Here is a 26,833-nt window from a genome sequence, read left to right as displayed (position 1 = left end):
AACGCTTGCTTTCGATTAATCCTGCAACCCTACTAAAAATGTATTATTCCACATGATTCTGTATTATTTTTCAGTCATTCAGTTATCATTTTTAGTCATCAGCTATGATGATGCGCCGAATCAGGACTCACCACTCACCTGATATCAACCCTCCATCAGACTCTCCATCACTCATGGAATTTACTTCCTCTAATAGTATCCATAAATCAGCTTTTTTAGCAATTGTGACTAAAACTGATTACTGCTTAGACTCGGTTTGTGAAAGACATTGCCTTGCATGTTTTCTTGAATGTTAAAAAAGAAGTGCTGCAGCACTAAAGCCATTATATGGGTAAATTGAATTTCTGAAACTTAAAGTCATAAGTGGTCAGTTTTTTTATTTGGTTTTATCTAAACCGTTTTAAACGACAAACAAAATGTTAGTGAAAGTCAGTGACTGGGAGACTTGCATGTTAATGCAAATGTTATGTACATTTGATAAACGGCCAGTCCATTGTGTGTGTGTGTGTGTGTGTATGTGTGTATGTGTGTGTGTGTGCGTGCGTGCGTGCGTGCGTGCGTGCGTGCGTGCGTGTGTGTGTGTAAAGATGAATGGATTGATACCGTTTTTGCTTTTTGTTGTGATAGAACAATATGTAGACACAGTAGTGAAGATAAAGAAAGAGAGGAGGGGCGATCAGGAAAGTTCCGCGAGCTGGGATTTGAACTCAGGATGCTTGCAGCTTAATGTCGAAGCACTGCTCACGAAGCTATTGGCGCCAACATATTCATTCATTCATTCATTTTATTTTCGGTTTAGTCCATTTATTAATCCAGGGTCGCCACAGCGGAATGAACCGCCAACTTATGCAGCACATGTTTTATGCAGCAGATGCCCTTCCAGCTGCAACCCATCTCTGGGAAACATCCATCCGCACTCATACACTACGGACAATTTAGCCTACCCAATTCCCCTGTACCGCATGTCTTTGGACTGTGGGGCGCCAACATAATGCATGTTATTTTAAAAATATTTATTAAAGTAATATTATATTGTTTATACATTTTATTTATATTATAATAATATATTTTAGTAGTAATAATAATAATAATGACCTTTTTCTAATGACTGATTTTCGCTACCTATATGCATAACGTTGTAACTGCTGCATCCATCATTTTCAGTGTATATATTGTTTTTGAAGATTTGTAACAAGCCTAATGATTTAAAATAGCCTAATAATAAATAGAGTTGTGGTGAAAAATCAATAGAGATATCAAATTTTCATCGATTTCTTTTCAAAATACATTGTTCTCTTGAAACAATTCTGAAACTAGTTTTTACCAACAGATTGTGGTAGGCTAGTTTTAAACACATTCTCAAATACTAACACTTGTACATTCAGCTGAGCCGTGTAAATTGTCTTTTATATCACAAGATTAATGTAAACACAGCTCACTATGAATACGCATAAACATTTCCTAACACTATTAATGATTGTTTTAGGTTTGCGTTGTATTTGTAAGGAATTGAAGGCAAGCAGAGTACGGCTGTTTGTATAGCATACAGCACCATCTCTTGGTAAAAAGTTCTGAAACGATTCAAGAGATAATAACGATGTTTCTCGAATGATTTTTAACCACTGCTTTAATAATAAATCGCCTAATCATGCTGATTGAAGAGACTAAAATTCAAAGCTGTTTTCATAACAATCCATGATGACTGCTGTCTCTAGGTCTAAACACAGATTTAAATGTACAGCTGTGTTTTTGTATAATTAACGTATACAAATCATGATCATTAATGTCACGTTGGCGTATAAATGTATATTATAATCTTTTAGTGATTAATCGTGCAGCTCTTGTGAATAACTTTAACTTTGTCACTTCATCCTCTTCATGCACCGTGTCTGAATAGACTTTGCCACAGTTAATTTCCAGTGTTTACCTCCTTGTCTTGAACAGGCTAATCGTGTGTGTGTGTGTGTATGGTGTATTGTATGCGGGGGTTTCGTTGTGTGTGTTTGTTATTTAGCGAGTGTTTGGCTAAGCTCAGATTTCATGCTTTATTTCAGGCTCTGCCAGAATGTGCCAGCTATTCTGAGTCTGAATGGTTTCTGCTTCATGTCTAATCCTTCATCTCTTCTCTTCCTTTACATGCTTCATTCATTGTTTTTTAAAAATGCACTCTATTCATGTGTTTAATATGCATATCATCAGTTTATGATGTGTGACTGCATGTCTGGAGTCAAACATGACATGGCAGATAAAAGTGCAGACATGTATAGCCTGATGCACATGAATAGGCTTCGTTTAATAGCATTCAAGTAAATTTCCCTTTAAGATTAAAGGATAGAGACTTTAACTGTTGGATCAGTATTTTACAATATTTGGTCTTTTCAGTGTTTGTATAATATTATAGCACACGTTTGTCGTCAAAGTAAATTGAAGTTGAGACTTAATAATAATAATAATAATAATAATTATTATTATTATTATTATTATTTTACTATTATTATTAAAAGCCCAAATATGTAATATCAATAAAATATGCAATATTCTAGGACTTTCTTCTGTCTTTGAAGCTGAAGTTAAAATAATAATAGCAGAATAATAATTATATTAAAGAATTGCATTTATTCTTTGTTGTAGTTCTTAATGTTATTTAAAAAATATTAACTATTGTATAATTTTGAATGTAATATTTGTTATCAATATAATATATAATAACATATATTAATGTGGCAGCAGAGGTATTAATAATGGTCATTTTTAAAACTTTTGTTAAACTCGCGCTGTATTGTAAAAATATTGTCTACATTTTTCTTACTATTTTTATTATATTTGAAACTAGAATTGAAATTACAGTAATACTTGTATTTTAAACAGTGTTGTTGTTGTTATAGGGTTGTTGTTGTTTTTATTATTAGTATTGTTATTATTATTATTATTGTTATTATTATTGTTATTATTATTGTTATTGTTATTATTATTATTATTATTATTATTATTATTATTTGTAGTAGTAGTATAATATATATTTTTTATTAAATAGTATTTGAAAATCTGCTAATAATAATGATTATTATTTTCATTATTTTATTAATATTAATAAAATATAACAGTACAATATTTTAGGACTCCTGTCTTTGAAGCTAAAATAAAAAAAACAATACAAAATAATAATAGCAGAAAAAATATTATATCAAAGAAATCGATTTATAGTTTGATGTAGTGTTTAATGATATTATTAAAATTTTTAACCATTGTATAATGTTAAATGTAATAATTTTTAACTTTCACTGTAATAATTGTAATAATATTGTCTGCTGAAAACATTTGTCTACTTCATTCTTACTATTGTTATTATATTTGAAATTAGCATTTTAATCACTGTAATAATATTGTAATTTAAATAATAATATTATTAATAATAATAATAATTATTATTATTTTTTTATTATCTTATATGGTTGTTGTTTTTATTGTTAAAATTATTGTTATTAGTAGTGTTATATATTAGTAGTACTGTTATTCAATAATATTTGAATATCTGCTAATAATGATAATAATAATAATAATAATAATAATAATAATAATAATTTGATAATAATAATAATAATAATAATAATAATAATAATGAAAACAACAAAACTTTTTGTTGTTATTATTATTATTATTATTTAATTGATTATTATTATTATTATTATTATTGTTGTTGTAGTTATTTAAGCATAATACAATAATGTAAGCGATCTGGGTCAAAAGAAACAGTATTAATTCATTATAAATTAGCGCTGACATTTAGTTCTTTTTAACATGTTTAAACATAAAAGCATTTACAGTGAGTGAACATGAAAGAGCATTCACTAACCTATTTTACTTCCTGAATGTGACAATTTTCCCAGTGCTAACCGTGTATTCAGTGAGACAAAATGTGTAATGTGCAATCTGCTGTCTGGTGTCCCTGACAGTCGGCGCATGGCGTCAGTCTCTCGTTTCCTGCACTGTAAGTGATAGTTTGTTTTAAAACATCTTCAGTTTTATAGAAAAAGCCAAATGGAGCTTTTATGAGGTGTAGTAACATTCTTCAGTTTAAGGCAAGACACTCCATGTGAACAGAGGAAAACAAATGAGCTGATATTTATTACCATACTTCTCCAGTTAATCGATCCCATTAAAAAATGCGAACAATTTTGGATTAGAAGTTTGCTTCAGGATTAATAATTTTTTTTTGCTCATTGTCAGTAAAGCCCATTCTGAAATCAGTATTACATCTACCAGGGGTGGGCGGTACACCGGTGTCATAGTCATCACCGGTGTGACATTGCACCACGACATGGATTTTCTAATACCGTAATAAATCAATTATGCGCCTTGAACGGCTGCATTTACATCAATAATAGCCAATTCTAAATAATAAGGCATTCAATTTTCTTCAAACGTTCAGTTGTGGTCTGAATACATGTCCTTATACTACAGAGCTCAAAATTGCAACCATTTTGGTCGCATGAGCACCCGAAATTTAATCTATGCGCCCTCATAATATATTTGGGAGCATTTGTGTGTCTGAATATAATGGTTGTAGTGCAATCTGATTTGATTTTCTCTAAAAACTTGCTGAATTGCTCTACCCTGCTGCTATATTGGTTCATATTAGCTGTCAGTCACTCAACGCTTCCCGCTGTCAGATAACAGGGAGCTTTTGTTACTGCAGGAAATGCAAACGGCTGATGAGTGAAAAGTGCACAGGTTTGCAAACCTCACCTAAAGTTATAATAATAATAATAATAATGGCGCAGATGACAGCGATCATAACATGAGGTAAATGTTGATCCGCCAGCTGAGATCAATCGAGTGTTTTCGGAGAAGGTGCCCGAATCTCGATGCGTTGCTTTCACCGCGTGTTCAGCGCAAATGTCCGCTAAATATAAAATCTAACACTGTACACGTCATCGCCAAAGAAACTCACCTTTACTAAGTTTACACTGAAACTACGGCTCATAACAAAGAGCGGAATTGCGCTGGTGGTCATCGCGAGAATCCTGCTCTGTCTGCTCATAAATTGGTGCGGCTGGCTCGCCTGCTTTATTCCAGAAACACAGAGAAATGAAGATCAGCTCATAACGAGACTGAGCATTTACAATGACCCAAACCAAAACTTTTAAAGAGTGATAGAAGTGAGACTTTCTTTTGTCCGTTCTTCCTTGAGATGTATATTATTTTGCTATTGAAAGTAATACCATGATATTATACCGTCACCGTTCAAAAGATGAAAAATACCGTGATATTAATTTTAGGTCATATCGCCCACCCCTAACATCTACCACACATTCTTTCAGATGGAGCAGCATTTACTACATTGAGTCTTAATTTATCGACAAGCTACAAAAAAATCACATTTGCTCCAGGATTAATCGAAAAAAGATTGCTATCTATTCGACCCTACACACAATCTTAATTCAGCTTTTTACGATTCAGCCAAGTATGTTTTCAAAGTCAGGAGAGAAGGATAAAGGCAGACGCACAAGTCTTCACATTGTGTGGTATATGTTGCTCAGCAACGTGGACACCTCCAAATGGTGTTAAAAGCGTCACACTGTATTTATAAGGTATACTTCACCCAAAGATGTCATTTCTGTCTTAATGTAATGACGCATTCATGGCCGCAAAATGAGCTGACGCACTGTTTGTTTACTACCGAGAGGACGTGCGTGTGCTCGCAATTAATGTCTACTTTAGTGAATAGAACCTGCATAGGCTGTGGGTTGCACAGAGTGATCGTTTGAGAGCTGTGCGGGAAGTGTGATTTGCATGCATGTTTTGTTTTTCTCAGTGACACCAGCCATGACATGAACCGCACTCAGCATTGAAAGTGAAACCGAAAGCACATCAATTAAATGATCATATCGCATTTTAGAGTTATGATTACGACAAGGTATGTTTTTCTTTCATATTGAACACAAAGTGTTGTGCATGAAAATAAATGTTTAACAGTGTCAGTATAACTACTGTAGCCCATATAATGTTGAATTTAATGCAAGAGGGAATCTGATAATGACAAATGCCTCATTTTACCAAAAATGAAAGTGAAAAAATGGTTGATCTAATGTCTATCTAATGATGTTGTCGAATAGAAATGACAAGCATATGTAATTCAACTTCAGAATTATGAATAGTTGTATTTTGATATCACTTTACTTTGAATTAACAACCAGGACATGTTTAAATCTGTTCAAGTCCACCATTTAAAGTCTATACACGTTTAGCATTTTAACCAACAGTAGACCTACACAATAATAATTCATGTTTTCCCAACACAAATCAAAACCCAGCAATTTTTACAGTGTATTCATGAATAAAACCACAGTTTTTCACCAGGGCGGCGAGCGTGAGTATTTACAGCGCACTGTTTGCTGGACAGTCTTTCACTGACACTTACAGAAGAACTGCCTATTTCACTGTGATTGAGAAAATGAAAGTAAACTCAATTTCTCTCTCTCACTGTGGCCTGTTTGACCTGCTGGCATGACTTTTCCTCTCAACTATTATAGTGATACTTGTGGATCCAGACATGAGCGCGTATCTGCAGAGTGAGTTTTCTCCACCGCGTCTATCATGGATCAGCTGTGATCACAGCTGCCGTTTATCTGTGTCACTCATTGGTGAACAGCGCCAGAGTGTTAGAGCCAATCGCAGCCCCATTCTGCTGAGCGCAAGACCGATCAAAGGGGAGTAAGAAAGATCTCGCTAGACAGGACTCAGAAAGCGAGCGAGATATTTATATTTGTTTATTTGCTATAAATGCTCATGGTGTTCTGTGCATGTGCTTGAGTTTTTAAAGGTACAGTTTATATATCTGACTGTTTGTATTAAAGGACAAAATTGTATTACAAATAGTATATAAATATACTTATACATTTTAATACAAGAATTGCTGCGCTGCGAAGAAAATATAAAACTGTGTATGGAAAGCATCGTCAATGCACCGAGATATCGAATTGAACCGAATCGATGGGATGATGATCGTAACCGAACCGTGAGACCAGTGTAGGTTCACACCTCTATTGGTCTATGATGTTTGGCTCAAAGCAGGAGAATAAACATCTTTAAAAAACAGCCTTTAAAATTTGTATTAGAATTAAAATTTACAAGCATAATGAGCTAAGAAATGTAAAGGTTTAATTTGGTATTTACTTTAGGCTGAGAAAAAACCCACTTAATACCAAAATGCCTCGAATATCAAAATGAACAAATGCACAATGAAACGGAAGAATGATTTGTTAAATGGCTTGATAGCCCTTTTATCACACATGGAGAACAGACAGTCACAGGTGCCGCAGACACAATTATAAGTGTGTTTCTTTTCAATAATGCATTTGTCCCTTTAACTCGGTGTGATGGTTTTGAACGGCCCATTGAATTGGCCTGCTGATATGTATAGAGAAGGGCTGAGCTGGACTGTGTGTGTGTGTTGTGTGTGTGTATGTGGCGACAGGAGGCAGAGCCATCAATAATGCAGGTTCGCTCTGTATGGGGTCAAGGCATGATGGGATATTAAGACGTTACCCTACTGGTCGTCAGGGAAACAGGCAGAGGAGACGGCTGAAATTGGGGAGGCTGCTTGTGGTTGTGTAGCCTATATCTGGTAGACCGACAGTAAATCTCCAGTTTTTCCATACTTTAATCATCATTAATAAATTATTCTTCCCCCTCCAGCCAGTATATTGGTTTCCATAAAATGTGACTGATATATTTGTGTTAAACAAATAGTCGTTGCTTTCAGTGGCGCTGCATTTTAAAGGGGGAATCTCACAATGGCGTATAGCAAGGAAAGATTGTGTTTATAGACATTTATGCAATGGTCACAGATGGACAATGCATTGAATGTTCACAATGAATTCTTGATGATTTAATTCACTTTTAGTTCACAAAAAACATGAATATTGGAGAGTTTTAATGTATTTATTTTCTTTGAAATATGGTTAATAGCCTGTGCAAAACTGATAGACTTGGTTTATTTTCATTTTTCATTTTTGCTTGGTTTAAATATTTTTCTTTAGATATTATTATTTAGGTGGCAGAAGGTCGCTGGTTCAAGTCTCAGCTGGGCCAGTTGGCATTTCTGTCCAGAGTTTGCATTTTCTCCCCATGTTTGTGTGGGTTTCTTCCAGGTGCTCCGGTTTCCCCCACTGTCCAAAGACGTTCAGTCTAAGTGAATTGGATAAACTAAATTGGCCGTAGTGTATATGTGTGAATGAATGTGTATGGGTGTTCCCCAGTACTAGGTTGCGGCTGGAACGGCATCAACTGTATAAAACATATGCTGGAATAGTTGATGGTTTATTACGCTGTGGCGACTCCTGATAAATAAGGGACTAAGCTTAAATAAAATAAATGGATATTATCATTTATTGTTATATTTTGTCTATATTTGTCATATTTATTGCTAATTTTGTCTTTTTAACATATGTATAATAGCATTATAAGAAGAAGAACTTGGATAAAGCATATGTTGTCGTGGTCATATGTTTATTGATCAGGTTGAGTCAAATAAAAGCAGTTCAAGCTTCTGTTTATCCTGTGCGATAAGTATTTGCCATGCACTGGTATTTCTTGAGTTTGAGGCAATATTTGTTTTCTCTGCAACTACTGCTCTTTGGAGGAGATTTACTACTGATCACATCACTGTAGTTTCCTTACTTCGTCAATTGCAAATGCGGTTTTATGTCAATTTATCATTCCAATACTTCCATTACATCCTAGTATTTCTATTATCTCTTAATTTTATTAGGAATATAATGAGTGAAGATACAGTGCAAACCATTTTCCTCTTATCAAAAACATGAAATCAATAAGTGTTTTAGATGTTACTATCAGAATTGTTCGTTTTTAAGATATCGATAAGCTAGTGTGCTCCAAAACAGTGACGACAATTTGCGTTTAGAAGATATGCGTCACTTTGTTTGTAGAAGATGTTTGTCACTTCGGCCTAAATGGATTAACGGTTTTATTCACGTCACCTCATACTTCAGTTTCTCATAACCAATCAAATGCTCTCTAGTATCTGACATGCCCAACCCCCTTCAAGACGCTTCTCATTTGCTTTTCATTTGATGAACTTGAGCTCAACCACTCTCACTGGCAGAGTGATGACAAAAAAAAAAAAATGCTGTTGTTTTTTTTTTGAAAGGGGGAGGAGCTTCACTAACCCACCCTCTCTTCATGTTGAGATTGTCAAACATCAAATAAAAATGCACTTTATGGGACCTTTAAGGGAGGATCAATCGTTAATTGTGTATGTCAAAAATATGCCTTTAATTTTAAGTAATTTCTATGATATAAAAATCATGTCTATTTGAATATATTCATATTCATTTACCACAAATATATTCATACAAATAAATATTTGCATTTAATGTGCTTTTATTATTCAATTTAATGTTATGCTTTTGATTTGTATGTCTGCATTTTATTAAGTGGCTTTTTTTTAAAAAGGTTTTGTGTGTTGGGAAAAAAATATCTGTTTACATTAAACATTTTCATACATAAATATAAAGACTGCACATTGTAATATACATTGTAATAAACAGCCAAGGCACTCGGAAATAAGGAAAAAATGTTAAAAAGCCTTTATTGACGTCTTTATTAATGTCAATAAAGGCTTTTTAATATTTTTTTTTTGTATTTTCCGAGTGCCTTGATCTTACTTTGGCTTTTTATTCTGATGAATCCCTTTCCCAAAGAGCACGGACACATTAATTAAGCTACCTCTTAGCACTTTTTGATTGATTTAGAATTTTTATTATACATTGTAATATATTTGCTTGTACATTTTTGTCTACACAAATAAATATATGTCTATACATTGTTTTTGTACTAAAAATAAAATATAACATACTCGCATTTTAATACTTACAACTTTTTAGGCCTATTTGAAAAATATAAGCTTCAGGTGACATGCAAAAACAAAATGCTAAATGTTCTGAATAATCAAATTATTATTAAGTGTAATAACACTTCTGCAGAGGTTTAGAGCATATCCTGTTTAACTATAGTCATACAAAACAGTTTCAGATATCAAGCTCTTATAGAGTGATCAAGATGATGGGTGGTGGTGAAGATAAGGTAGCCATGGGAAGACACACAGACAGATTAACTTTGAGAGACCGTACAGAAGAACCAGTTCAGCCCTTGAGGTTGAATATGTAAATATGATTGCAAAGAGCCAGCAGGCATTTTCCAGGAAGAGGAAGTGGTGACGCAGAGCTCTGTATGTGTGGGAAGGCGCAAACAGGATGCCTGCTTTTGCTGCTTCCTGATTCGGATATTCTTGATAACTTTCCTATTAAAGTGGCCATTATTCTGAGAAATGCTGGAAGTGGGTCTTCGCTAAGAGATGCTCATTTAGTGCATTCTGGAAGAAGCCATTGCAGAAGCTCAGAGATAATGAGCGGTGCTCTTGAATGTTTTTATCAGATGCTCACTTCACCTTTTGAACTTCTGAGAGATGTAGAATGGAGCCCGTAATGTCTTTAAAAAAAATCTACTCGCCATCTCTGCAGTTAGGTTGAAAACATTGGATCTGCGTGCAGGCAAAAGTTGCACTCTTTCTTTTTTTCCTTTTATTCTGCTGTGCGCTTCTACATTCCGCATCTACTGTTTAATTAAAGGCGTATGTGAAGTGCTCGTCCTTTTGCTGAAGTTTTCTGACTCTTGCTCTTTTTTTTTCATTTTATTTTCCTCTCTCTGTGTTTTGCTTTAGCTCGTCGAGTTCATCTTTTCACATTCGCATTCATACACACCCTCGCTCTCTCATGCTCTTCTGAGCAGAATGTTGATGTAGTGTCTGGCTTTGTTGCAGGTGCTCTGAAAGTATCGATGAGGAGGGAACTGTACACTGTGAATGGAGTATTACATTCTGTTGTTTACTCTTTTTTGAACAAACTTTCTTAATCATTGTTAATTGGTTTACTTGTGGATAATTGGCATTTTACTGGTTTTGGACTAAACTAGAGGGATAATCAACTCAAAACCAAAGATTTGCTGCTAATTTGATCACCCTTACTGTGCGCTCACTCCGAAGGTGGTGAGAGCGGCAAATTTCACTCTGGACGCCCTGGCGACAACCCTGTCTGCCTTCACGGCTAAAGCGTAAAAATTCACTACATTTATCTCGCTTTAAAGGGGCCATTGCAGCAAATCACTTACAGTCCTGCATAAAAACATGCTTTTTAGCGTAAAAATGTTGCACACGTTTTATTAAATTCATTTAACAATGGAAGATTAAGTTGTTCTGTGTGGTATGGCTTTGCTCCACTTATCCAATATGTGTCTACTTGTCTGAAATAATCTGAAGTTGTTATAGTTAGCATGATATTCCCGCTTTTTTTTTTTTTTTAAAGGGCACATAGTTTACCCCTTTTTTAAGATTTAATATTAATATCATGGTTCTTCTGAGTGTGCCAGTTTAGGTTCAGTTCAAAACACAATTCAGATTGTTTTATTATAATGTGTTAAAAAGTGTCATGTTGGGGGCGTGTACACAGGCAGCCGTTTTAGGGGTGTGTTGCTTCACATAAAAATTAGTTTCGACTTCCCGCCCAACGTAACAAGGGGGCGGAGCCAAGAGCTCCCCCGCTCTGTGTTTAGCAACAGACAGGCAGACAGAGATGCAACATGAGTGAAAGTACCAGTGTTCAGCCTTACATGTACGAGTCGGACAAAAACCAAGCAGAAAGTACAAAATCATTTGTGTCTTTGTATAGTTTTACAGCCAACTGTGTGCTAGTTTAAAGTTCCGAGCTTGTACACCGAGACTAATAACCACGCACACTGAATTAACTTTGACTGAGGCACCAGAGCCGCGAAACGGCACACTCAGACATGCATGTTCGGATGTTATTAAAAATGAAACTATTCAGAGGGCGCTCTGTGGTACGGTAGAAATATGAAGTGTCCCGAATCGTGGCTGGGCGCCGCGGACAGCCGCCGACTTGAAGCGCTGTTGTGTGTACGCTGATAGAAATCTGTGTTTAAAATTCTAAAATGCATGGCGCGATGCTGAGCGTTGCCGAGCGGAGTTTCTGGTGTGCGACCTGCAGGCAAGTTTGTTATTTTCTTTCCAATGAAGGGACGCACACGTGAGGCAACGCGGTCGCACTTTCCAGCTGCACCTAGTAAAGATCACAAGGAGCTTCTGTGACCGCGAGAAATGCAAACGGCTGAAGTTTAAGATAGACGCAATGAAAAGTACACATGTTTGCAATCCTACCTACAAACAAAATAAGTTACAAACAATAATTCCGATTAGAGCGATCATGTGGTGAATGTTGATCTTGTGTTGAGCCCACTGAGCCTTGCATCTAAAAATAGAGCAAGGGTGTTCCTTTAGTGACAGCTTTGACTCGCGCTGAAAATGGCTGATGTGAAACAACAAACTGAAGATATGATGATGCGCACCTGTCAATCAATATTAGTGGGCATTTATTGACCTTATTCTGCAATGCTGAAGTACGCTCGTTTTTGCGATGTGTTTTAGAACTTCCGATTCAGTTGCCTATGAGAGAAATGACTAGAGATAATAAGCGGCAAAAAACGGTCAAACGACTAGATCTACAAATAAGTGTTTGCATGAGTATATAGACAAAGCAAAATCATAAAATAAGAAAAAATCAGTTTGTAACATCCAGCAACAAAATTAGCTGTTTTTAACGTCTAAAAATGAATGGAAGTCAATGAGAGCGGAACCCTCAAGCCAAAATGATTCAAATGGCAGCGCTCACTCGTGCACAGAGAATAAGGTGAATACTGAAAATTGACATTCACTTTCCAATCTAAAAAGGGGTCTTTTCAAAATGCGCCATTTTCATTTTCGATGTCAAAATAGTTGACACCAGACAGAACCATAACAAAACTTAAACATGTTAAAATGAAAACACACTAGTGTAGATGACCTCATTCATGTTTCAGTTTGTCCCAGAAGTGACTAAACTAGGTTTTTATACTTTAGTTTCTCATGGATTATGTAAAAGGGCGAATTGAAGATCAGTTATTCACCTTTTATGCTTTAGATGCTAATTATCATTGCTTCGAGTCAATATTTGGTAGTTTAATATTAATATAATTGGATTACAGTATTAGTTATTCAAACAAGAAATGAACTGTCCCTAAGAACTTGCGAAAGAGCAATTGCAGTTCTCTTCTTGACAAAGGCTATGGATTGAAATAATAAAGCATCCCTTTAAAATCTCCCAAAACCCATCTCATACCAACCAACAGACCAATTTGCACCAGAAAACTAGCTTAGGATTGTTAGGAATGTCATTCCACACTCCTGTGACCTGTAAATGACCTCTAGGTTCTGGCCCTGTTGAGTTTAAAAAAGGGCCAAACATCTAAATGCCACTTATTCACTTAGGATTTGTCCATGATATTTTTTATTTGAGAAACAACAAAATTTTGGATTATTTACAGTCTGCCCATTTGTTATTGCTTGCCTGGAACCACACATATTTTTGTCACATTGATTGTTCAGTGTATATTGCGACTATAGTCATTGTGAGAGTGACTGTATACCATTGCTTATTTTGATTCAGTCAATTACACTGGATATTGGGTAAGTTAAGGATTTTCCCCCCCCACATAAAGCAGTCTAACGGCATTAGAAGTTTAAGATTTTCTCTACAAGATGTAGACTATTGGCCGCTTTTGTGGTGGATTTAGCATGTTTTTCTGTCATTTTTATATAGTCTGACAACTTAAACTTTTGAAAAATATCCTCATTTATGTTCCACAGAGCAAAAGCAATATTTGGAATGGTGTGAAGGTGATTATATCAAGACTTTTGGCTGAAACGTTCCTTTACTGGTTTAACTTTACATCTAAATGTTGCCTAGACCTCAACAGTGATTCTTTTTCTCCACTGCACAAATAGAAAGGGTGAAAAGGGCTAAAAGTGAAGTAAGGAAAAGTTTGGACGATGCATACGCTTCTGCTCACTGTTTTTTCTCCCGGTAGGTTTGTGACAGACAGCTGTACGTGTCAGCACAGGCAGTGCAGTGTGAGTACTGTTGTGTAATGTCTCTCAGTCAGACTCAGGAATGATGAGCTCATATTGATAGTTTTAAGGTGACAGAGGGCAAACTGTGTGTGTTTTACTTGGAGATAGTTTACCCAGAAGTCAAAATTGTCGTCATTTACGTACTCATGTCATTCCAACCCTGTATGACTTTTGCTCTTATTTGGAATATATTCTTAAGTCTCTCTTGTCAATGTTGATCAGTGGTTTTATGTTAAAAAAATGTATTTAATTCTGTTCATCATTTAAGAAAGCTCGTATCTATTTAAGATGACTTGTAGTAAGCTGATTTGGATTACTTTTACGATGTCTTTATTCATTAAAAAAAAAAAAAAACTTGAAAATGTCAATTATCTGACTGTGAAAATGTCAAATTGTATGTGTTTGACATGGCATGAGAGGATGCAAATGAGCAAAAATGTCATTTTTTTTAATGCAAACTCTCTGAACTTTTTTTTTTATTATTGACGGAGGGGAAAAGGTTGTTTGCATGTGTGTATTCTGTGAGGGAAGGGGAAAAGACTGCAAGCCGATGGTCTGTGCTCTGAGATTTCCGCTGAACTCTGGGAGGGGTCAGGCGCAGGGCAAGGTCAGGGCTTTAAACAAACACACTCGCACACATGCATGCATACAGCGGAGGGTCTACGACCAGAGTGACAGAGACTGATAACAGCAGCAGAAACCAGAGGGAATGAAATAAAAACTGTAGACGGCCATGTGCGCGTTTATATATGAAGGCTTCTGGACACAATGCAAACAGAGCGACTATTCTGAACAGCTTTTCTTTGTGTTTGTGTGCGTGTGGTTTACTTTTAACTGACTCCAAGGTGAATTCTAGTGAATATATGAAGACATTTCACTTGAAGTTCACACATATGTCCTAGCAGAATAGCTGAAGTTTGCGGTTTACACTCTTGCTTCGAGTATTCTATAAGAATTTCTATTGACCGCATATGGTAGTGCTTTTACACTCGTTATGCTTTTTTAATAATTGTGCATCACAACTAAAACGCATCTAAATGACTAAACTCTGTTTGTGAGTTGACATAAATTTGGCTTGACCAGTGTTTTGTGTTATGGGTGGGACTTTTTATTTAAGTGATCAATAGCAGGTAGTCAGTAGGATCAGATTAACCCTCCTGGTGACTTAAGGGTCAAAAATTAACCAAATGAACCCCCGAAAAAATTGCCTTTTTAATCTGGAATTTTGGTGATTTGTGTGTTTTTTTTTTTTTTTTTTTTTTTTTCTAAAATTAGAAAAATCTTTTTTATTTATTTATTTATTATTATTTTTTTTTTATCAAATTTTTATGAAGGCTGTCCACATTTTGGGTACAACAGTTGTCCTTTGGGTCAATTTTGCCTCCAGCAACATTTACTACACTGAGTTGTAGTTTACAAACAAGCTATGAAAAATCACATTCAAAATCCCAGATGATTCAACTGGGCGATTATGAAAACAGAGATAGTCATTCTGTGATAATGACAGCTGTTTTTGCATAGTTTCTCTGTGTATTATGCTTAGGGCCATACAGAATCTGCGAACATTTTTAGCTGTTTCTGCACAGAATTTTGTAAATTATTTTGGGAGTATCGTAACTAAAAACTTAAATCATAAAATAAAAAATAATACAGTTTTAACTTATATTTAATGTTTACAATGTAAATCCAATTAGATCCTCTTATTTGATATACAAAGCAAGTCCCTCATAATAAATCTACTAAAAGACAGAAAATATTATTTACACAATCTGTATTGTAAATAAATCAAATGAACACTTTCAAATTAGTCAATAATATTACTGAAATAAATTTTAAAATTTAAATAAATAATTAATTTACACACATTCACACAAGTAAATACATAGACTCAATGATTGGCAAAATCTGTGGATTTCTGTTCACATAGATTACGCATGGGCCTACTTATGTCTTAGTGTTGCTGCTACATCTGAAAGCTTTGTGATTATACCACATTTAATGAAGTTATTAGTCCACACCACAGTCACTTCAGAATTTCAGTTTGAAGTAGTGTTATCACGATAATAAATTTCACTACCAATCGGTACTGAGATTTTAAAACGTTCATTTCTCTCAAACATTTAAGCGATGTTGAGCACATTCTTAAACATCGCTGATTTGACATTGTGTTTATGTGATCAACAGAAATGACTGTGATTGGTCGTGAAGGTCATCAGTTCACCACTGTTCACCGAGTACATACACGGATACAAACACTGGAGCTGTTTAAAGCCGCAAAGATCAGCTGGGTCTGTTTATGAGCTGACATATGAACGATCCACTGATAAATCGACTGATCTTCACAGCTTTAAACCACTCTAATGTACTTGTATCTGTGTGACAGCAGTGAATTTATGAGCTTGATGGCCAATCGCGATTATTTCTGTTGAGCATGTGAACACAATGGCAATTCAGCTTTGTTTAAGAACACGCTTTACATCGCTTAATTGTTAGCGGGAAATTGATGTTTTTAAAGTTTCAGTGCTGATTGGTACCGAAATTAAGTATTGTGACAACATTAGTTTGAAGTAAGTCCTTGTTTGATTCCACAGTTGTGTGTTCATTAATCACATTAAGCAATGAAAGCAGTTAAATTTTCTGGTTGTTCAACAAACACTAAAGGAAGGGTGTTTGGAATTTCTGCATACGAGAGCGCCCTCTAGCTTTTGGAGGACATTTACTATTGATCACTTGTTTTTACTTGACAGGATGTGGATAGCAATTTCAGGTTTTGATTAATCACAATTTCATTTCGACTTGATCGTGCAGCCCTTCTTCAAATGGTTATTTAAAAGAACTTGTTTTTGTTTACCCTTTAAATAGAGGTTAACAAAGTACCCGAGTAGCAATGTGCTATTAGTGATCATCCAAATTGCCATCCACATTGCTGAGAATGGTGTCAATGAGTTTAACCAGCCTAAACCAACATTGCTAGCAGCAAAAAAAAAACACTTTGCAAAACTATCTTGTGGCGACGCTGTTGCGCAGTAGGTAGTGCTGTCGCCTCACTGCAAGAAGGTCGCTGGTTCGAGCCTCGGCTGGGTCAGTTGGCGTTCTTGTGTGGAGTTTGCATGTTCTCCCTGCATTCGCGTGGGTTTTCTTCCGGGTGCTTCTGTTTCCCCCACAGTCCAAAGACATGCGGTACAGGTGAATTTGGTAGGCTAAATTGTATGTAGTGTATGAGTGTGAATGAGTGTGTGTGGATGTTTCCCAGAGATGGGTTGCGGCTGGAAGGGCATCCACTGCGTAAAAACGCGCTTGGCTGTTCATTCCACTGTGGCGAACCCGGATCAATAATGGAATTAAGCCAAAAAGAAAATGAATGAATGAGTGAAAACTATCTTATTTAATTTTCTCATTTAAATATCTTTTTTATTTTATTTTATATTTCACCACAAAATACCAAATCAACTCACAGGAGTCTTTCAGTCTGAAAACTGCATCATGCTGGTTAAGCAGTTGTTTTTTCACATGTCACTACTCGCAGTACTCAGTAGTTTCGGGAAACGGCCTGTGCGATCATAAAATCAATATCGAGTCTGTTGTTGAAGATCGCAATCAATATTTTTCCCTACCCTACCAGTGGCACAAAAATCATACGCTTCACCTTTCAAAGAAATGCCACTTGCTTTGATATTTTGTACCTGATGCAATGACATTAATACATTTTGTCACTAACTTAGGGACCAAAAAAGCACAGATATATAAGAATAGGCAGACAAGTGTCACTCAATAGGAGGAAATGTTTTTGTTGGTGAAGTGGGCGGAGCAATGACGGTAAAAGTAGGAAGAAATGGTGTCATAACGAGCTGTGTGGAGGAAGGATATTGTATCACAACATTTCTGACATGCGTTTTAGGAGAGTGCTTCTTCACCACATTCTCTTTAATTCAGTATTAGAGCAATTCAGATTCATTAGTCTGCTTTTTAATTAGATCATTTATACATTTCATTTATATGTTGTGCAGCGCACGGCTTCATGGATTGAGATAATTGACCCAGACCCACACGCGCGCGCACACACACCGAGGGTTGATCCATTTCCCCTGGGGCCCCGTTTCACTCCATCATAATCAGTGTCTCTTCTCAGACACACTGTCACACACACACACACACACACACACACACACACACACACACACAGAGCACCGCTGCTGAGGCATGGAACATTCCGCGCATTCAGCTGTATGTGGGAACACTTCAAAATAAGCCATAGACACGTGCACACACACATGCAGTTTTTGACCAAAACCATTCGGAAAGAGATGATGCCTTCAAGTGCATTGTGTAGAATTGCAAATGATTTGTTTGTAATGGAAAGGAAGTGCTTGTTTTGTTGTCCTTTCCTTTTAAGCCCTTGGATGTGCACTCAGTCTAAACTTTGTGTGTTTTTTTTGTGTTTTTGTTTTGGTAGGTGCTGATATGTTTTAAGCATGAGTGGAGTGGGTGAGAACTCACTTGAGCCGTTGTGCTCGGACAGGAAGCGCAAACTCTCCACATGTGACACACCAGGACAAGGGTAAGACTTTTTTTTGGTTGATGAATGCATTATTGTAGGTGTTTAGGTGGGTTTTATCTTCTAAAATTGTGTTTTTGTTTGTCTCCAGATGTGATAAGCGCAGGAGGGAACAGGAGAGCAAGTATATCGAGGAACTGGCTGAGCTGATTTCAGCCAACCTTAGTGACATCGACAGCTTCAATGTCAAACCAGACAAATGTGCCATCCTTAAAGAGACAGTGCGCCAGATCCGCCAGATCAAAGAGCAAGGTACACATCTGCTCGAGCTGCCCTTTTACATATCAGTCTGTGAAAATATTTACTAAGCCCACAGTGTGTGGAAACTGATGAATTTCCTTGGTTCTTTAAAATGCTGCCACCTGGTGGCTGGTGGAATGTTGTGTCGATGCAGTTTTTGCCTTTTCAATTGAGTGATTCTTAGTCATTTTTTAAACACATTTACTACATTTTCAGGTGACTTTATTTTTAACACTGTCTTTATTGATTTTAGTAGCTTTTAACATGTACAGCAGAAATCAAAACCAAACATACATAATAATAATAATAAATGAAAATTAAAACAATAAAAATAGAAAAAAAAATAATAAAAAATATACAAACATATAAGTAAATGCATGTACTTACACATACAACATAAAGGTACATTGTATAACAACGACGGTATATCTCTAGCAGGTAATACAAATTATACAGAGAAAAGATTTGTATTTGCTTCCTTCAGGAAACCTACAAAGGGATCCCAAATTATATTAAAAAAAATGTTTTTCTCTTGAGTATATAACATAATGTTTCTAAAGCCAAACAATAAGACAATTTCCGCAACTATTGTCCAAAATGCGGGCTTTCTGTGTTTTTCCAAAAATGAGCTATTATAAGTTTTGCATGTAATAAATAAACAAACAAGTTAACAGTTTCTTATCTGAACTAATAAAAATGCTTGTAACAGGAAGAATATTTAGAATGCACTGTTTTGGACAATTGGGTACATCGTGTTTCAGTACTATGGATAAAAAGTTCAGGATTTTCTCCCAAAAGTGTTCAACCAAAGGACACTTACATAAACAGTGATATAGAGTTCCTATCTCTTTATTGCATTTTGCGCATTGATCAGGAATGTTTGGATTAAATTTGTGAAGTGATTTTAGAGTTATGTACAGTCTCATATTCCGTTTATATTGCAGAAGTTTGAATCATGTATTAATTGTTTGGGTTTGTGCCTTCAGACAGATACTCTGCCTTTCAGCTTCTGTGATACTCTCTCTCATTTCTTGACACCATGCCACACGCTTATTTTCTGCACTTTCTTTGCAATTTGTGGAAGATAATCTGTAAAATAAGAATATGTGGACACCCCCATCAAAATGGTCAAAAGTAATATATTCTGAAGATGATATATCTGGCAAAACGGGAGAATGATGCTGTGTTTTATTAATAAAGTTTCTTGTTTAAAAGGTTTATCTTTTAATTACTGTACTAATGTGATTCTGGATTATATAGCAGTAAACATTAAATCATTTCCTATAAATGGAAATGTTATTAGTTTATATTTGTAGGAATGTTTGTTGTGAGAATTTGTAGAATGACAGACCTGTTTTCATCCCTCTCATAATTATATATTACATTCAGAGCTGTAGTCTGCACAAGTTTGTTTTGTGAGACAGGCCTGTACATGCCTTTTTTTGATTTGGACTTTATAACCCAGAGTTCACTCAGCAAAACGATGAATAGGCCTTGTTCATTCCTCCTCATTTGAAATTCCATCAAATTTTTTTTCCTTCAAATCTATGTAAAATAATCAAACTCTTCTTTTAAGCTGTTCCCCTACTATACTGGTTTATAATCACTGCAGAGAATATTCATCATTGACTACATTTACATGGACATCAGTAATTGAGTTACTTGCCCTAATCTGATTAAGACAATAATATGATTAAGGTGCTTACATGAGCCGCTTTTTGAATGTTCCTTTCATGATCCTGTTTTACATGTTATAGCACATAGATCAACTAACGTCGTTGCGTCACCACGCTATCCACATTTCCTCTGCAGTTTTATGTAATTTGGGGTGTTTGATTTTTAATTTTTCTGCTTTAACTGCAGTTCGGCAGTTTCACTTTCACTTGTAACTAAAATTGGCATACTCCACATGTCTTAATCCGATTTCTGTTCATCCGTTGACCTTAATCGGATTAAATTAATAAAAAAAATCGCTGTAGATTCTTAGAGTATTGTCTCAATTGTAATGAAATTTCATTATTGTTGTCCAAGTGAAATAACCATTTTCTTCTTAGATATTTACACAATTTAGTAATATTTAGATATTTTTTTTTGTTGACAACAGATAGGAAAACAGCTTTCCAAAGCTGGCCCATATTGCATTCTCAGATGCACATTATAAATGGATCAGCCTCTCGTTTAAAGAAATGGAGTTTGTGTTGAGCAGCATTTATTGTAAACGGAGACTATAAAAACACTGTTATCATGAGCTGCTGCCTGTGTGAAAAGATCACAGTGCTGCACATATGATTATATAGTCATGTAGTTGTGATTTTCCCCATTGTATTTTTACTTGCATTAAAACTTGACCAATTTCAGGCCCTTTATTTGATTTTTCATTATTCATTCCAATATGCCAATTGTTTCATGACTTTGTTGTTAATATTATATTATTTCTATTATTACCATCAGTGCTAAACAGTTGTGCAGTTTCTGCTATTTTTCTAAACCGCTTCTAATACATGCTTCACATTTCCACGTGACACAGGTAAAAGCTCATGTGGTGATGATGATGTCCAGAAGGCGGATGTGTCCTCCACTGGTCAAGGGGTCATCGACAAGGACCATCTGGGCCCTCTGTTGCTGCAGGTTAGATTAGAGACCTAAAGGTCACCAGAAGAACATTTGCTCATTTCTCATACTAGCATCTCTAGCAATATGATTAATGTGTTTTGTAAAGCATATATATAAATAAATTATGCATTATTAATATTAATTATTTTTTTCCTCTCTCTATATATATATAGTCGTGGCCAAAAGTTTTGAGAATTACTTAAATATTAGAAATTGGAAAAGTTGCTGCTTAAGTTTTTATAATAGCAATTTGCATGTACTCCAGAATGTTATAAAGAGTGATCAGATAAATTGCATAGTCCTTCTTTGCCCCAAAAAATTTACTTATTTCTGAAAAAAAATTTCCACTGCATTTCATTGCTGTCGTTAAAGGACCTGCTGAGATCATTTCAGTAATCGTCTTGTTAACTCAGGTGAGAATGTTGTCGAGCACAAGGCTGGAGATCATTATGTCAGGCTGTTTGGGTTAGAATGGCTGACTTGACATGTTAAAAGGAGGGTGATCCTTGAAATCATTGTTCTTCCATTGTTAACCATGGTGACCTGCAAAGAAACACGTGCAGCCATTATTACATTGCATAAAAATGGCTTCACAGGCAAGGATATTGTGCCTACTAAGATTACACCTAAATCGACAATCACCTAGACTTTTGGAAGATGGCCTGGTCTCAAGAAGGGCAGCAAAGAAGCCACTTCTCTCCAAAAAAACATCGGGGACAGATTGATCTTCTGCAAAAAGTATGGCGAATGTACTGCTGAGGACTGGGGCAAAGTCACATTCTCCAAAGAAAAAAAAACCCTTTCCAATTGTTTGGGGCATATGGAAAAAGGCTTGTCCGGAGAAGAAAAAGGTGAGCGCTACCATCAGTCCTGTGTCATGCCAACAGTAAAGCATCCTGAGACCATTCATGTGTGGGGTTGCTTCTCATACAAGGGAGTGGGCTCACTCACAATTTTGCCCAAAAACACAGCCATGAATAAAGAATGGTACCAAAACACCCTCCAACAGCAACTTCTTCCAACAACAGTTTGGTGAAGAACAATGCCTTTTCCAGCACGATGGAGCACCGTGCTATAAGGCAAAAGTGACATCTAAGTGGCTCGGAGACCAAAACGTTGAAATTTTGGGTCCATGGCCTGGAAACTCCCCAGATCCTAATCCCATTAAGAACTTGTGGTCAATCCTCAAGAGGCGGGTGGACAAACAAAAACCCACTAATTCTAACAAACTCCAAGAAGTGATTATGAAAGAATGGGTTGCTATCAGTCAGGATTTGGCCCAGAAGTTGATTGAGAGCATGCCCAGTTGAATTGCTGAGGTCCTGAAAAAGAAGGGCCAACACTGCAAATACTGACGCTTTGCATAAATGTCATGTAATTGTCGATAAAAACCTTTGAAACGTATGAAGTGCTTGTGATTATATTTCAGTACATAACAGAAACAACTGAAACAAAGATCTAAAAGCAGTTTAGCAGCAAACTTTGTGAAAACTAATATTTGTGTCATTCTCAAAACTTATGGCCATGACTGTATAAACACTACACAGTAGACAATACAAATTTAGATAAAAAAAAATGGAATATACATTAAATGAACTCGCAAGGAATTAACTTGAATGTATACTTTAAAAGGTGCTTGAATGAAGCCTTGTGTGTGCTATGTGAAGTGGAGATGGCATTATTTAATTAGTGATCGGATACTGTCTTGTAATATTTTGTACTTGGCTTTCTGAGGTTTTAATGTTTATGAAAGGGTTTTTAAAGTTAGTCTCCTTCTCCCTGTCTGTTTTTCAGGCGTTGGATGGGTTTTTGTTTGTGGTGAGCCGTGAAGGCAGCATTGTGTTTGTGTCGGATAATGTGACTCAGTACCTGCAGTATAAACAGGAGGAGCTGATCAACACCAGCATCTACAACATCCTGCATGAAGAAGACCGGGAAGAACTGCATAAAAACCTGCCCAAAAGCAATGGTACGAAAGCTGCTGTATTCACTTTTTTTTGTCTGATGTCACAGTTGGGTCCAAATGCTCAGAGATTCCAAAAGTGAACAATAAATGGTAATAATTTACACTCCGAGTGTGCATTAAAAGAGTTGAAAATCAGCTAGCTCTCTGCCACTCTCACGTCGTTGCCCGCTAAAGCTAAGCAGGGATGCGCCCGGTCGGTACCTGGATGGGAGACTACAAGGGAATGCTAAGTTGCTGATTGAAGTGGTGTTAGTGAGACCAGCAGGGGGGGCGCTTAACCTGCGCTCTGTGTGGGTCTTAACACCCTAGTATATTGATGGGGACTTTATACTGCTCAGTGAGCGTTGTCTTTCAGATGAGACTTTACTCTCTGTGGTCGTGAAAAATCCCAGGAAAAGGAGTAGGGCTTTAACCCCGACATCCTGGCCAAATTTGCCACTGGCCTCTGTCCATCATGGCCTCTTAATCATCCCCATATCATAATTGGTTTAATCACTCTGTCTCCTCTCCACCAATCAGCTGATGTGTGGTCTGGCGCAATATGGCTGCTGTCGCGTCGTCCAGGTGAATGCTGCACATTGGTGGGGGATGAGGAGATTTCTCCAATTTGTAAAGCACTTTGAGTGTCTAGAAAAGCGCTATATAAATATAAGGAGTTATTATAATTAAATTATTATGATGTTTATATCCATGATCCAATGGTTCGTCTGTTATAAATCATTAAAATATTGGTAACTGGATGCAGCAAGTTCAGAGACACCATCATTTTGTAAAACATTTGCTAAATGTGTCACATGACCAAGCAGTGGTCATGAACAGCTATTGAGATAAAAGATGCGATTAGAAGAGTTTTACATAGGAGGTTTCCCAATTCAAATGAGTCCAAATTGTTCTCAGGAGCAGAACGTGTATTGTGGTGAATCTGAGAGCCTTTTATTTTGAGGAAAAAAGTTTGTGTTCCCATTTACTCAAGTATTAAAAGAACCATTCAAATATATTGACAGTCCAAGAGAGAGATCTCGAAATTGTATTTACTCTCTCAGACTTTGTGTTAGTTTTCTGAAATGTAATGACAAGGTGATACAACAAAATATTGTAGATGTACATGAATTATGCATATAAATTATTACACATTTATAGTGCACAGAGTGTTCGTGTTTTACAGTATACTTATAATTAGCTTTATGTTTGCCATGAATGACATGGATGCTGATATGGTGTTAAACTATAAATATAGTTGAAGGCAATATTATTAGCCCTCCTGCGAATTTAATTCTTTAAAAAAAATTGTTGCAGAGGGACGATTATTATTAGCATAGTTTTACCTAATTTCTAATAACTAGTTTCTTTGGCCTTTGCCATAATGATGGCATTGCATAATATTTTACTAGCTTTTTTGCAACATACTAGTATTCAGCAGATGGTGCAATTTAATGGCTTAATTAAATTAATTAGCTTAACTGGGGAAGTTAGCTTGGTTAGGCAAATCAATTGTAGGCCTGTCACAATAATCAATATATCGACATCTAGCACAACACATAAACATGACCTCAATCGTTTTTGATGATGCAGTATACATCTCCCATACATAAAAACCAATGCTAATCCCATTTTAGGTCATTGCACAACCTCTCTATCTCCATTGGAGGTGTCAGTGTCAGTATGGTTAAAAAGACTATAGTATTTACTATAAATTGCTTTAGTATGTTTTCATGTAAGTGTCCGACAACTGAAAATAGATCTGGTAGCAGATATCGCAGCCTCTGTTACTTTTTTGTCTTGAGCTTTTTTTGTTAACATTAAAATGGCTAAAAATGAGATATTCTTAAGAATAAAATATTATGTGTTCTTTGGAAGAGTGTACATGCTTTATGATGATATTATATTGTTGTTCTGCCATTGCATAATGAGTAAAATAAAATAGTCTTAAAATGACAATAATATTGTTTATTGGGTATATGCCGAGCTAGTGTTTTTTCCCATACTGATTTACTTCCGGTGAACGGGTAATGTCAATTTTTTCCATTTTATACGGTTTCTTTTACAGCATGGATGTTGTAATGTAATTAAAATACAATCAGTTAAACAGACTTTGGCATTCATTTAGATGCTTAAGCGTAAAACGAGGCGAAAAGCCGTTTACTCGCACGCGCCTGTCAGAATCAGCAGGCTAGTGCAGAAGCTCCATTGAATATACTGGGGTAAAATAAATGTTCGTATTTTAAAGACATGGCGGGGAAAATGTAATTTAATGCAGTGCATCCTGTGCAATCTGAGACCCACTTTATATCGAAAATCACACAGCCAGTGGAGATCGCTGATTTTTAAAGAAAACAGACCTTAAACGCGCCGATTTTGCAATGGTATACAGTTCATCGGAAACGTTTTACCCAGGTTACTGTCAAATTAAAAGCCCTTTAGCATACTTCTGCATATACCCTATCGCAATATATTTTGGTGCAATATGTTGTACAACAAATATATACAGTAGATATTATGACAGGCCTAATCATTGGACAACATTTGTTTGTTTTGTAGTCAATCAAGAAAAAAATCCAAAGGGGGCTAATAATATTGACCTTAATTTTATTTTTGAAATAATAAAAGTGTAATAATAATAATAATAATAACAATAATAATAAAAAGTGAATAAAAGTTATTCCAGCCACTAAGAATAAGACTTTCTCCAGAAGATAAAAATAAAATACTGTGGAAAATCTTCTTGCTCTATTAAATAATATTAGAAAATTATTATTACACATTTCATATATTTTCTTTAAAAGGCTTATAATTTTGCCATCAATTGTAAATATTATATGTAATATTGTATTTAAACCGTTCCCATGGGTCTTCAAAAAATCTTAGGTTGATCGTCCATTATTTTAGGCCCTACAAAGGTCTTAAATCAAAGTAAAGTTATGGCTTAACATTTTGCATGCACTGCAAAAAAAAGAAAGAAAAAAAAGCATCCTATCCATATCGCCCAAAAATGAAACATTTTGTTATCCTTTACTAATCCCCCACTTGTTCCAAACCCTCTTTTGTTGAATACAATGGAAGATAAACTGAAGAATGTTGGAAAAATGTAGCCATTGACTTCTATAGTATTTTTTGTTCCTACTATAGATTTTTCCAACATTCCTCTGAATATCTTGTCCTGTGTTCAACATTAAAAAGAAATTCAGGCAACTTTAAACCATTTGAGTATGAGAAAATCATAAAGAAATGTTTTGAGTGAGCCATCTCTTTAGATTTCAATGCATTTGGATGCAAAATTTAGGTTGTCTCCGTAAAGTAAATCTAGGCTTGGACCCAGAAACACGCGTCACAACTTAACAATTGCATATCAAAAACAACATTGTTCAAACAATATAACCATTCTCAGATTATGCCCATAAATTCAAAATGTTTGAGCCTA

The 26,833-nt window shown here is 35.7% G+C and overlaps 1 protein-coding gene across 1 annotated transcript in view; it reads left to right on the top strand.

Annotated features, from left to right (window-relative positions):
* ncoa3 (nuclear receptor coactivator 3) overlaps positions 1 to 26,833 on the top strand; it is a 90,466-nt gene that overhangs the window by 44,835 nt on the left and 18,798 nt on the right. The window contains exons 2-5 of the mRNA XM_056467700.1: positions 18,495 to 18,599; positions 18,688 to 18,848; positions 21,364 to 21,464; positions 23,244 to 23,418. Coding sequence (XP_056323675.1) covers positions 18,514 to 18,599; positions 18,688 to 18,848; positions 21,364 to 21,464; positions 23,244 to 23,418 — 523 coding nt within the window. The 5' untranslated portion in view covers positions 18,495 to 18,513. The remainder of the gene's footprint in view (positions 1 to 18,494; positions 18,600 to 18,687; positions 18,849 to 21,363; positions 21,465 to 23,243; positions 23,419 to 26,833) is intronic.

The sequence above is a fragment of the Danio aesculapii genome, chromosome 11, assembly GCF_903798145.1.
Source record: "Danio aesculapii chromosome 11, fDanAes4.1, whole genome shotgun sequence".
NCBI lineage: Eukaryota > Metazoa > Chordata > Actinopteri > Cypriniformes > Danionidae > Danio > Danio aesculapii.
Note: the sequence above shows the minus strand (reverse complement) of the source record. Positions and strands in the feature narration are given on the sequence as shown.